Source organism: Sinocyclocheilus grahami, unplaced genomic scaffold (genome assembly GCF_001515645.1).
Source record: "Sinocyclocheilus grahami isolate Dianchi unplaced genomic scaffold, SAMN03320097.WGS_v1.1 scaffold1597.1, whole genome shotgun sequence".
In the NCBI taxonomy this organism is placed as follows: Eukaryota; Metazoa; Chordata; class Actinopteri; order Cypriniformes; family Cyprinidae; genus Sinocyclocheilus; species Sinocyclocheilus grahami.
This window is the reverse complement of record NW_015506776.1, coordinates 54,272-67,819: the sequence shown is the minus strand read 5'-3', so window position 1 is coordinate 67,819 and position 13,548 is coordinate 54,272. Positions and strand designations below refer to the sequence as shown.

The 13,548-nt window shown below is 37.4% G+C and overlaps 2 protein-coding genes across 2 annotated transcripts in view; both read left to right on the top strand.

The window, feature by feature from the left end:
- Nucleotides 1–714, top strand: part of LOC107571466 (unconventional myosin-Ig-like) — a 37,062-nt gene extending 36,348 nt beyond the window's left edge. The window contains exon 20 of the mRNA XM_016257791.1: nucleotides 575–714. Coding sequence (XP_016113277.1) covers nucleotides 575–700 — 126 coding nt within the window. The 3' untranslated portion in view covers nucleotides 701–714. The remainder of the gene's footprint in view (nucleotides 1–574) is intronic.
- A 6,382-nt stretch (nucleotides 715–7,096) lies between these two features.
- Nucleotides 7,097–13,548, top strand: part of LOC107571467 (unconventional myosin-Ig-like) — a 22,882-nt gene continuing 16,430 nt past the window's right edge. The window contains exon 1 of the mRNA XM_016257792.1: nucleotides 7,097–7,349. Within this exon, the coding sequence (XP_016113278.1) occupies nucleotides 7,150–7,349 (200 nt within the window). The 5' untranslated portion in view covers nucleotides 7,097–7,149. The remainder of the gene's footprint in view (nucleotides 7,350–13,548) is intronic.

The window sequence follows — 13,548 nt, the reverse complement described above, 5'->3', positions numbered from 1 at the left end:
CATATTATTATTATTATTATTATTATTATTCTTAGACTAAATTTCTGGAAAAAAGTAACATACTTATTATAGGGTAAACATGACAAAATATAGTCTCTCTCTCTCTCTCTCTCTCTCTCTCTCTCTCTCACACACACACACACACACACACATACTCCCTTATTCACCAAACTCCAAGTCACCGAGTCTCATTGACTTTCTCATTTACTCACTCATGAGCGCCTTTGACCGTACCCTATGTGGAGATCACAAGCACAGCCGAGTGCTCAGTGTCTGACTGCCTTGAGACTGTAAAACACACTCTCTATCATACCGCTGCAGCTATAGATGCTGCTACCAGTGGTCCAGTTTATCTTCCCTTCCCAGCGAGACTCAACCCAACTTCACAAGCTATTTTTAAAGGCATGAACCTGCAGTAGAATAGGGGAGCAGCACATAAACATACCAACAGTGCTGATGAATTTCAATAAGCCCTGAATATCATTGTTACTTATTATTGCAGTCAAGCTCAGACAGAGGAAGCTAGTTTACCTCATTTCTACTTTTTCTCTCTCCTGATCTCTCTTTTCTCCAGCTCAACTGGTTCAACAACACAAAGGACAGAGCTCTACTCATCACAGACAAGCATATCTACAGGGTGGAACCTAAAAAACACTTTAAAGTGCAAAAACGAATATCGCTTGATGCAGTAAGTATTTAGCATGCAGTCACACCTACCCCCCCAAATGCTGGAAATGTACTCTCAGACCATCCAGTATATAGATGTGAGTTTGTTTCTTCATCTGAACAGTGATACATTTTGCATTATATCACTTGCTCAGCAATGGATCCTTTGCAGTGAACGGGTGCCGTCAGAATGAGAGTCCAAACAGCTGATAAAAACATCACAACAATCCACAAGTAATCCACACAATATAGTCTATCAATTAACATCTTGTCAAGTGAAAAGCTGCATGTTTGTAAGAAACAAATGCATCACGACGTCTTTAACTTCAAACTGTTGCTTCCAGCTAAAATCCTCTATCAATAATATTGCTTTCTCTAGTAAAACACTTGTCACATGTCTGAATCAGGAGTGAACTATGCACAAAATCAAGCACTGTTTACAAGTGAAACTAATATGTAGGTTGATTTTGATGCGAGAGGACAAGAGGGGATGGACTTTTTCACTGGTGGAAGTGTTATTATAGATATGGACTCGTATTTTGATTTATTTCTTACAAACACACAGCTTTTAAGACATTAACTGGTGGACTGGAGTGGTGTGGATTAGGGTTAGGATAATTGTGATGTTTTTATCAGCTGTTTGGACTCTCATTCTGACGGCACCCATTCACTGCAGAGCATCCATTGGTGAGCAAGTGATGTGTTGCTACATTTCTCCAAATCTGTTGCCATGAAGAAACAAATAGGGGAGCAGCACATAAACATACCAACAGTGCTGATGAATTTCAATAAGCCCTGAATATCATTGTTACTTATTATTGCAGTCAAGCTCAGACAGAGGAAGCTAGTTTACCTCATTTCTACTTTTTCTCTCTCCTGATCTCTCTTTTCTCCAGCTCAACTGGTTCAACAACACAAAGGACAGAGCTCTACTCATCACAGACAAGCATATCTACAGGGTGGAACCTAAAAAACACTTTAAAGTGCAAAAACGAATATCGCTTGATGCAGTAAGTATTTAGCATGCAGTCACACCTTCAAACTGTTGCTTCCAGCTAAAATCCTCTATCAATAATATTGCTTTCTCTAGTAAAACACTTGTCACATGTCTGAATCAGGAGTGAACTATGCACAAAATCAAGCACTGTTTACAAGTGAAACTAATATGTAGGTTGATTTTGATGCGAGAGGACAACAGGGGATGGACTTTTTCACTGGTGGAAGTGTTATTATGGATATGGACTCGTATTTTGATTTATTTCTTACAAACACACAGCTTTTAAGACATTAACTGGTGGACTGGACTGGTGTGGATTAGGGTTAGGATATTTTGCATTATATCACTTGCTCAGCAATGGATCCTTTGCAGTGAACGGGTGCCGTCAGAATGAGAGTCCAAACAGCTGATAAAAACATCACAACAATCCACAAGTAATCCACACAATATAGTCTATCAATTAACATCTTGTCAAGTGAAAAGCTGCATGTTTGTAAGAAACAAATGCATCACGACGTCTTTAACTTCAAACTGTTGCTTCCAGCTAAAATCCTCTATCAATAATATTGCTTTCTCTAGTAAAACACTTGTCACATGTCTGAATCAGGAGTGAACTATGCACAAAATCAAGCACTGTTTACAAGTGAAACTAATATGTAGGTTGATTTTGATGCGAGAGGACAAGAGGGGATGGACTTTTTCACTGGTGGAAGTGTTATTATAGATATGGACTCGTATTTTGATTTATTTCTTACAAACACACAGCTTTTAAGACATTAACTGGTGGACTGGAGTGGTGTGGATTAGGGTTAGGATAATTGTGATGTTTTTATCAGCTGTTTGGACTCTCATTCTGACGGCACCCATTCACTGCAGAGCATCCATTGGTGAGCAAGTGATGTGTTGCTACATTTCTCCAAATCTGTTGCCATGAAGAAACAAACTCATTTACATCTTGGATGGCCTGAGGTTGAGTACATTTTCAGCAAATTTTCATTTTTGGGTGAACTAGTCCTTTAAAAGAACCATGTTTTAGTGTGAAGAATATTTTAAAGATCTAAAGAACCCTTTTCCACTATAAAGAACCTTTTGCACAATAGAAATGTTTAATGGATGTTGAAAGTATTTCCATCAATGAACCATCAATGCCAATTAAGAACCTTTATTTTTATGAGTGTGAAATGAAGCCTTAAAAAGAGAGCAGACGCGTCTTGGTATCTGTCATTATCTGGGTTTGTTTTTGTTTTATGTAACTGTGCAATGTGGGTCAGTGCATCTGTCTGCTGCAGTCTCGCTGTCTCCTGCCTCTTTTGGACATGCTACCAACTACCAACTACCAACTGGTCTCTTTTATTAGATGACAGCACTAATACTCCATATGACCAGCCACGTCAGATGGTTTAACAGGGTCATTCACAAACTTCTGGCTGCGTTGGAGTGAATTCAGTGACCAGAACAGTCTGTGTGTGAGGTGTCTGACCTACATTCTGTATACGTTCTAAGATGCGATACAGTGAGAGAGGGATTTGGACTCACACTGCAGTCTGAGCTCCCCTTCACAATCACATACACAAACATTAAACCTGCAATATTATCCATATCTGTATGTTTCACACATCTCTAGTGGAAGCAAGACCAGACGTCGCAGAGAGAGAGGTAGAGATAAGCGATTGGGCAGAACAAACTGCAGTATAGCACTGAATCTCGCCAAATATGCACACATACTCTTCAACACAATTTTCATGCTACAGCTGTCATTATGATGTTTACAGATTTGAATATAGCACAAGAAAAAAAATATATAAATAATATATATATATATGTATATATATATTTCTGTCATGACAGCTCTGGGAGGGATTGGCATGGTAATGTACATGACAATGTTATTGTATTTGGTCTTGGCGAACCAAATGCTGCTCTGCTGCTGCGGCAGAGCAAGTACCGAGACTTGCTACTGCCAATACATCCACAACATGCTGCTGTGAGCATGTAAGAAATATTGCTGCTGCAAATATAACATACATGAAATAACCCCCATATAGCATACACGAATCACCTCGTAGCAGATCTATACAGGTGGAGCTGGGGAAGGTGGAGGGTTTCTGAAGCAAGCTGCAACTGCTACAGCAAGCACTAGTCATATATTTGAATATATATATATATTGCAGTTTGTATACTAGGTCAATCTCACACAAAAAAATATAAATCATATTTCCAAATTCTAAGAAATGCATAAAACATATTTTAAAGAGCATTATTATTATTTGCATTGTTACATTGTTTTAAAGACAATTTAGCATATTTATACCCTAAATTCTTATGAATGTAATGCATCTGGACTTTTCACTTTATAATTTTTTTTTTAATTCTAATTATTCTCAATGATTATTCTCAATAAATAATGTGATGTATCCACATGCAATTTAGTATATTGATGTAACTGTGGTAGTTTAAAAAAAAAAGTTTTTAAGGTTTTAAGGCCAGGGTAAATTAAAGGTAGCACAACAAATACTATTAAAATGATTGTACTATAATTTATAATAAAAATTATTAATATAATATATGAACTATTATAGTTATATAAGTATTATTAGACCTGGACATGTCCTGACAGATTTTATGAGATTTACTCGATTATAATCTCACAGCCTCACCGGCAGCCCTGCACCTAATGGGTCACCATCCAAGAGCATATTATGAACTTTCACAAGCTTCTCCGGTCATGCCAGACCACACTGGATGGGTTCAGGCAGTCCCAGACAAGGATATTGTTTTATGACAGCCCAGTACATTGTGGTTTTAATCTCATTTCACCACAGATTGACGCATTACGGCTCTGTGCGGCACAGGGGCTGATCATGTCAGCTGATATTCTAGAGCAGCAGAAACAGAAAGGGCAACCTTACGTCCATTCACACTTACTACTATATCCTTATAACCGTATAGTTGTGCTTTGAAATCCTGTTTGAAATTGTCTGCATAAATGCTATTTAGGTGTTATTTATTTGGAAATGCTTTGTGTACTCAGATATGTGTGTATCTGTTTGATTGGAACACAGTGCAGTGTTTTCCTGGCCCACCCTCATTTCTCAAAATCTCTCAGACAGCAAGGTCAGCCACATGTATCGCAGGGCACAGAATGATTAAACTGCGTGCGCACACGCGCGTGTGTGTGTGTATGTGTGTATGCACGCATGTTTGTGTGTGCTAATGTGTGTACATCCAAGTGGGAGTAAAGAGGCTTAACGCTGCCTGATCACTTTCTTTCTTTCAGGCACAGCGGTGACCCACCTACTGCTGTTCATAACCACTCACATTCATGTACACTCATAAACACACTGGCCTTTAATGAACCTTAAAGACTCCTTGAAATTTGTTCAGGCGGGCTTGTTTTTTAAATAGCCAATAGGCTTTAGTTTTGTCACAGCATATTGTGCACATACAATGCACAATATGCAAGTATTATTTTATGTAGTCATAAAACAAGTACTGTATCCCACAATGCAGTACGCTCTAATTTATGTTGTGACTCAACAAGAAATAATGTTCTGTTATTTTTAAATGCTCTTTCCTGATTTACTTGTTTGATTGGACTGCCAAATATCAAGACATTTTACATGTATTTGGTTAAAAAATTTATTTATTGTGGGATAGCACCTACTGTTTCACATACTGTTTTTAAAAAACTCGCAGTGTTGTTATTGTTAACTAAAACGAAATATATAAAAAAATTGTTTTTGGTCATTTGAATAAAGCTTAAATAAAATAATGAAATGTTAGATGAAACTTCAATTAAAAAAAAACTTGAAATCTAGAAAATAAAAATGTTAGAAATGTTGCCTTGGCAGCTATCTGAAATAAATAAGTTGAAGCTGAAATACTAAAATTACTAAAACTGAAATAAAAAATAATATCAAGCTATTTAGACATATTAAAAACGCTAATAAAATGACAAAAAAAAAAACGCAACAAAATTGCTAAAATGTGGACTAACTTGCAGTATTAATACTGTAATCGTATATACCATGGTGAGAAAAAGTATGTGAACCCAATGCAATTGGTTGTTTTTTGCATTAATTGCTCATAAAATGTCATACCGTCATTGTTGTAAAAGGTTCAAATATGCAGAATATGCTGGAAAACCAAAGAAAGTGCAGGACCTGGATGATTTTTTTTCTAAAGAATAGTGACAAGCAAGGGACTCAAACTTGATGTTGTATATGATCATTCATATATTGACAACTAAAGTTCACTTACTTTTTCCACAGCACTGTGAATGTTTAATGGGATGTGTTCAATAAAGACAAAATATTTTAATTGTTTGTGTACTGTTAGCTCAAGCACACTGTGGTTGTCTATACATGTGACTTTAATGAAGATCAGATGACATTTTATGACCAATTAATGCAGAAAAACAAGCAATATCAATAGGTTCACATCCTTTCTCTCGCCTCTGTAAATATTAAAACGACACACAAGTTAGCTGCTGGGGATATTAGGTGAAGGACATCTATTTTTTTTTTAGGGAGTACTAAACTGGACAAAAATATGTTCAGTGCAGGATGAGTCATCAATATTTTTCCTAGAAGAGACTGCATACTTCAAATGTTTAGGGCATGATTGCATGGGTTTGTAAAGCATACATACAGAAATACACACATATTAAAGGGTTAGTTCACCCAACTAACCCCGAGGCATCCTAGGTGTATATGACTTTCTTCTTTCAGACGAATCCAGTCGGAGTTATATTAAAAATTGTCTTTGATCTTTCAAGCTGTTTAATGCCACTCAGCGGGCGTTGCATTGCTTCAGTCCAAAAGAACTTAAATAAAAATCGCCCATCCATAAAAAAAAAGTGTCTCACACGGCTCCGGGGGGTGAACAAAGGCCTTCTGTAGTGAATCGATGCGTTTTTGTAAGAAAAATATCCATATTCAAAACATAATAATCACTTGAATCTAGCTTGCGCTCACTGTTGTAAACAGAAGCAGCTCTGGGCGTATGATGTATGAGGTCGGCTTTGTGCCTCGGGGGTGTGTAAAATGCAGCCTAATTTTCCTTTTTGGGTGAACTAACCCTTTAAAGAAGTTAAAGGCACATGGGTGTGCATGCTCATGCAAACAGCATCCCCAGCGCCGTTTCTAATCTCAGAGTCATGCGTACCAGCCAGGCATACACACATTTTACTGACGCACAACTTCGATTGGTCACACTCTTTGAGTAACTGCAACAATCCAGTCATTCATTCACGATTATGTCCAGCATTCTCAAGGTTACTGAGTTAAACATGTGCTGAAGCACAGGAAGTGATTGTGCTGTGAATGAGCTTTTACTCTGAGATTGCAAAGGCAGAGGTTGACTGAATGCCATTGGTTGGTGGAAAAATGGATATGTTAGACTCATGAATGATGGATTTATTGGACACAAATGCTTTGACTTCATTGTGCACCAACACATGCCATGCAATGTGTTAACATGTTTTCATGTGTTTGTATTGCTGTTTTACACTCTCTTCAATCCCACAGGTGGTTGGTGTGAGCGTAACAAGTGGCAGTGACCAGATGGTGGCGCTACATACTACCTCTCAGGATGACTTTCTAGTGCACTTGCAGAGGGGTCAACTCAACCCAAATCAGGACCGTGTAGGGGAGTTGGTGGGCATCCTCACAGACCACTTTACACGGTAAGAGTCCCTGCTAATAACCTGCAGCTTGCACATTTTTCAGGGACTGTGCAAGTATTTCTGCTACTAAAGCAAGCATAACTATTACTATTGTTCATTCTTTATGTTGGGGATTTAAACAGGCCTGTAGCCCTTAGTATTAGGGTCAGTCACATGAAGCTCGTCTTTTCTCCATATCTGATAATTTATTCAAAATTACCTTAACACTGCAATTCATACAGAAAGTCACCTGAATACACAGCTTCTATGTTGAACAAGTTTTTAAAACCTGAATTAAAATTAATTTAGATATTTTTTTGGGAGGCATGAGGTAAAAAATAGTGCTTTATACAATACAGATTGCATCAAATCAACTTCACAGAGATAAACAGGAAAGTAGCAGAATCAGTTATGGAAACTCAACTATGGGAACAATTCAGATTCTACTGTAAAGCAGCTCTAAAAGACAACAGTGTCATTATTTAGCTCAAGTCAGGTCAAGGTGGAGGAGTCAAGAAGGTGGAGGGTTTCAGAGAAAGCACGCTGCAGGAATCTCTAGTGAATGCTAGCCAGCCATATAAGTGCAAGGCAGTAAGCTCATTGGCTGCATATGCAGCATGAACCAATCAGCTTGTGCCAAGTCATTTAACTCTCTGAATATCATCAGTTACATTAACAACCGTCAGCCTGCACCATCTAAAGTTTCATGACTGAACTATATATTTATTTAGTTCCAATCAGTTCAGTGTTGATTCAGATCACTTCAATACCTTGTAGTAAAAAAAAATGGGTGATGAAAATCTCTGATATCATAATGAATCATCATAATTTCTTGAGAAGAAACCTCATAAATAGTATGGCAAATATTAATTAGCTATTCATCATACTTGTTAAAATGATTTTACCTTGATTTGTGTATAATGTAAATGTAATAATCTGACTAATGATTAAGATATACACTCATACACATGTATTCAGGTTATTTGGTTCATCCCTCACTATTTGTGCTACAGACATGAATCATTTATTCAGATTCCTTATTAAATTGAAGTGATCAGACCTAAGATTTTGCCTGGAGAACAATGAAACATTTCATTTGGATTATTAATTAGCTTCTAATTCAAAGATTTTCATAAGTTTAAAAGGTTTAAAGTTTCACAGTTTAAAAGGTTATTGTCAGAGGGCAGGAAATGTGTTGCTTTATGGCAGTGGTCACCAACCTTTTTAAGCCCAAGATCCCTAACTTCGGCCGTTATGAAAGACAAGATCTATCTTTTGAAGAATTGATAGAAAAAGACAGCCCAGATTGTACTTCCAATTTGAGGTCTTTTATTTAGTATTTTAATCAGTGGTGCACCAATCATGATTTTTGATGGCCGATTCAGATTACATTATTTTTTTTTAAAGTAAATTATTTTTTTATTTGCACTATAACAAGCAAACTAGCCTTAAAAATATCTGTAGCCATTTGAATTTAGAGAAAACCGCTTAAAAAAACATTTTAATCAAGAACCGCTAAAAAAAACATTTTAATCAAGATCCAAACAAAGATTCTACACGCACGTTGCATGAATAGCTGTTTTTTTATTTGAATTAGATTGTATAATTTCAAGATTTAAAGCAAAAAATAGAATGGTCTGACTTTATCTTTGTGAAATGATGCTACGTAAAAATATCTGCATGCAACAAAAACAGCAGACAGGCTGAATGAGATGCAAATTCACTCTCTGATGGTGGCCAGTGTTACCAACTCTCACAAGATAAATAAGCAACCGCAGCTTCAGAAACAAGCCAAATATTGTTATATTATTTATTATCAATTGTTTATTATCAATAAATGAGCGGTTGGTGACCACTGCTTTATGGGAAACAGTTCTTTTTTTTTAAAGAAGTTGACACTTTTATTCAAAAAAAATTATTAAAGAATCCTGACAATGTAAATGCATCACATTGTTTCCACAAAAATATGAAGCAGCAACTGTTTTAGACATTGATAATAATAAGACATTTTTCTTGAGCTGCAAATCAGCATATTATACTGATTTCTGAAGGATCATGTGACACTGAAGACTGGAGCAATGATGCTGAAAATTCAGCTTTGCATCACAGGAATAAATTACATTTTAAAATGTATTTCAATAGAAAACAGTTATTTTAAATTGTAGTAATACTTTATAATATTACTGTATTTTTAATTCAAATAAAACATAACCTCATGGTGAGCAAAATAGACATTCAAAACACATAAACTAATCTTACCAACCCAAAACTTTTGAATTGTAGTGTCCAAAGAGTCTCTGGCACACGTCACTTGAACATTTATAAGTATCTATAAGCACAACTAAATATCATGATTTGATTTTAAAGATCAAAGACCACTTATTCCATCATAACATTGTGGTATATAACAGCCTGGAGGACAGTTTTGTTGTAATCGCATACACACATATGCATTCATGTTGTGAGATGCTCATTCATGCGATGGTATTTCCTGGTTCCTCACATAACCAGCCCCGAGGGAGGCAATATTCGGTCCTGGGGCAGACAGCAGCCCGGTTGTGTATACATTGTTTGTGTGTGTGGCAGGTGTGGGGTGTGTGTGTCCGTCAGTGGGTGTCTGTTGTCAGTGTGTGTGTGTGTGTGTGTGTGTGTGTGTGTGTGTTGGGTATAGTTTAAACCCCTCTTTAGCCATCTGTTGAGACAGCTGTGTGTGTGTGTGTGTTGGGGACGGTTTGACCAAAGGTAGTGTTGGAGTAGATTCTAGAGTGTTAGCAGAGCTTGATTGTTTCTAAAAAATGAGCAGTTGTGTATTTTATTTCACCTGAATAGATCAACGTTAACAATCAATATAGTAGGGTTACAGAAATGGCGGCCAGAAATTATCAGAATGCAGAGATGATGAGATATAGTGTTCGCTAGAGGAACATCATAAATATTGTAAATATGAATATATTGGTCATTGACCAGTTCATCTGACAGATCATTTTTACTTAGATTTTGGAAATAACATTAATCTGCCTGACTAATTACTTCAAATACACATTAAAATTAACTGCACAATCTCATGAGTCATTTAGTAATAATTACCTTACATTATAATAATGGCCTAGTTATTCCCTCACATTTCCGTGCGTGTTCTGTAATAAGGTAGAACCATGAATATATAAGCATTATACATATAGTTGGCTTTTGTTGATCTGTTCACTCTATCGTAACGGTTAACAGAACTATTGGCAGGAGGTGATAAAGGCTTCAAAGCTTATCTCAGGTTTAATCAATCCAGTCTACTGCAAATAATGGATTTCAAGACAATCATTAATGCAGTTAAAAAAAAAATTCGTATTAGTATTTCATCATATTACAGTTTTTTTCAATTGCTTAAGCACAATTTTGAAAACCGGGCCCGGTTTTTCAAACCCCTTCACACAATTAGCACGACACTACACCAAAGTAGCACAACACCTCGGATAATTTGCAAAATGGAACACTTTTGTCAAAACTATACAATGTCTTATAAAAACCTTATTTTGCTGTCATAACATAAACACAACCATCATATGGTCTGATTCTGTTTGAATCAGTTAAACACTCCTGTGCTCAACCTAAAACACTTTTAGCATTTACACAGAGAAAGTATAAAAATAAATTCACCAACACCACATGACACCAATTGTGCAGACTAATGAAAATATTTATTTCTTTTCATGTACTCAAGTCAGTCAATACTGAACATTTCAACAAAACATTCATAAAACATTTTCCAGTTTTCATGTACCATTGTACTGTAAGCTTACAGTAATACTGTAACAAATTACATATCCAGTTCAGTACCGAATAAAAAATTGAATAAAAACCTAAACATCTCTCCGCCTAGCTGGATCTGGCCACAGGGCCTCGTCAACATCACAGGCTATATTTTAATTTGCAAGGCAACGTGGGAAGAATCTTTTGGAATGACGAATCCACCCTTGTATGGATGCTGCTTCAATTTCATCACATGCTTCCTCCATAGCTTAAATGAGGGCCATCTGGACATAGGGCCGGAGATCATAAACCTTCCACCGCCATGCTGAGAAGAACTCCTCGATGGGGTTTAGGAAGGGGGAGTATGGTGGAAGGTATTGAACTGTAAATTGTGGGTGTTGATGAAACCAGTTTTGGACCAGAGCAGAATGATGGAAAGCTACATTGTCCCAGACGACAATGTATTGAATCTGGTCCATTTGGTTTGCTACTGTAATAATATTGTGTAATCTGTCTAAAAATGTAAGAATGAGGTCAGTGTTGTAAGGACCCAAGTTGGCATGGCGGTGTAGGACCCCATTCTGTGTAATGGCAGCACAAAGGGTAATGTTACCCCCACGTTGCCCTGGTACATTGACAATAGCCCTGTGGCCAATGATGCTTCTTCACCTTCTCACTGTTGTCAGGTTAAATCCAGCCTCATCAATGTGTATAAACTCATGTGGGACTTCCTCCGCATCCATTTGCAAAACTCTCTGAAATACAGCAAAATATCACATTGTGTAGATCAATATACTGTAGGTCTGCTATACAGTAAAATTACATGTACAGTAAAAAGGTTATGTGTGCAGTACACAATACTACAGTCAGTGAACAAAACGTACCACCACATATTCACGCCACAGGACATTCACCCTGTCTGAATTTCTTTCAAATAACACTTTATACAGTTGTTTCATCAGAACTTGATGTTTTTTAAGGATACGGGCTATTGTTGACAGAGAGACCTGTTGGACATTATTGAAAATTGGGTGATCATTGACAATATGGGCTTGAATTTCTCTAAGTCTGATTGCATTATTGGCCAAAACGAGGTTTATGATCTCTCTCTCTTGCTCCTGTGTGAATATGGGGCCCCTCCCTCCTTGGTGTTCTCGACGTTCAATCCTATGTTGGCCAAAGAAAATACATGTAGCTTTCTGTAAAATGACACACGAATAGATACCAAAACTGTTGATATAGTACATGCAGTAAGCTATGGATTTTCTGTTGACAGAAGATAAGTTTCTCACCTGTGCTCTTGACGAAATGTCCGAACTTTTGATGCCACCGTGTACCTGCTTAGGTTAGGCTGTACTCTCAGTCCAGCCTCCCTCAGTGTTAGTCTGTAGTTTATTACATGGTCCACAATTGTAGCATGAATTTCGTTACACATATTTGGTTTTCTTCTTCTTTGTGCATGTCCTACCCCTCCTCCAGGTCTTCCTCTACCTCGGCCTCTTCCTCCACCTTGTTCTCTCCGGATTCCCCCTCTCATCCGCACTCTCCCTCTTCCTCTGACACTGTCCATTTTTGTTGAAGACAGGTGAACTTACCCGTTGCCTTCTTATAGTGCTTAAACCTGATTGGTGTGTCTACAATTACAGTTTTTGCCTATTGCTTGAACACTTTTTGCAAAATTTCGGCTCATTGTGTCAAAACTTTACACACAAGCACACAAGACACAACACTGGGAAATAAACCCTTCACATCTATGTCGAATTGAAACTCTGCTATCAAAACCTAACAATCCTTTGTCAAAATGTCACTCTGATGACAAAATGATACACACTTGCATTATATGAATACACTTTCAGATTAGCAGCAACACACTAGTGTACTTTATATAAAACACTGCAGTCTTTAATTTTCACTATTTTTATTCAGTTCAATCAGTTAGCATTCTGTGAAGCTCAATGCAACACTTACAGTTTTTGTTCTGCTTTTTTCCCAACAAAGGTTTTCACAACAACCAAAAATGAAAGCACTGAAAGGTTACAAATGACATCAACTCAATACTGCACATCACAGTACTATACTTTACAGTACAGTACAGTAAATGCAGTAATGCAAAAATACAAAAATAAAACACAAAATACACTACTGTAAATACAGAAAAACAGGCCAATTGTGCGTGGGTGGGATTACAGATCCTGCCGTCTGTATGGGTCTGGCCACAGGATCTCATCAACGTTGCTCTAATATCATCTGAAATATTGTTCCGTGCATAGCCTCTTCGACCATGTCCTACTCCTCTCTCTCTTTGTCTTCCTCTTCCTCTGCGCCTCTGCCTCTATGCCTCTGCCTCTATCTCTATGCCTCTATCTCTATGCCTCTGCCTCTGCGCCTCTGCCTCTATGCCTCTGCCTCTGCCTCTGCCTCTGCCTCTGCCTCTGCCTCTGCCTCTGCCTCTGCCTCTGCCTCTGCCTCTGCCTCT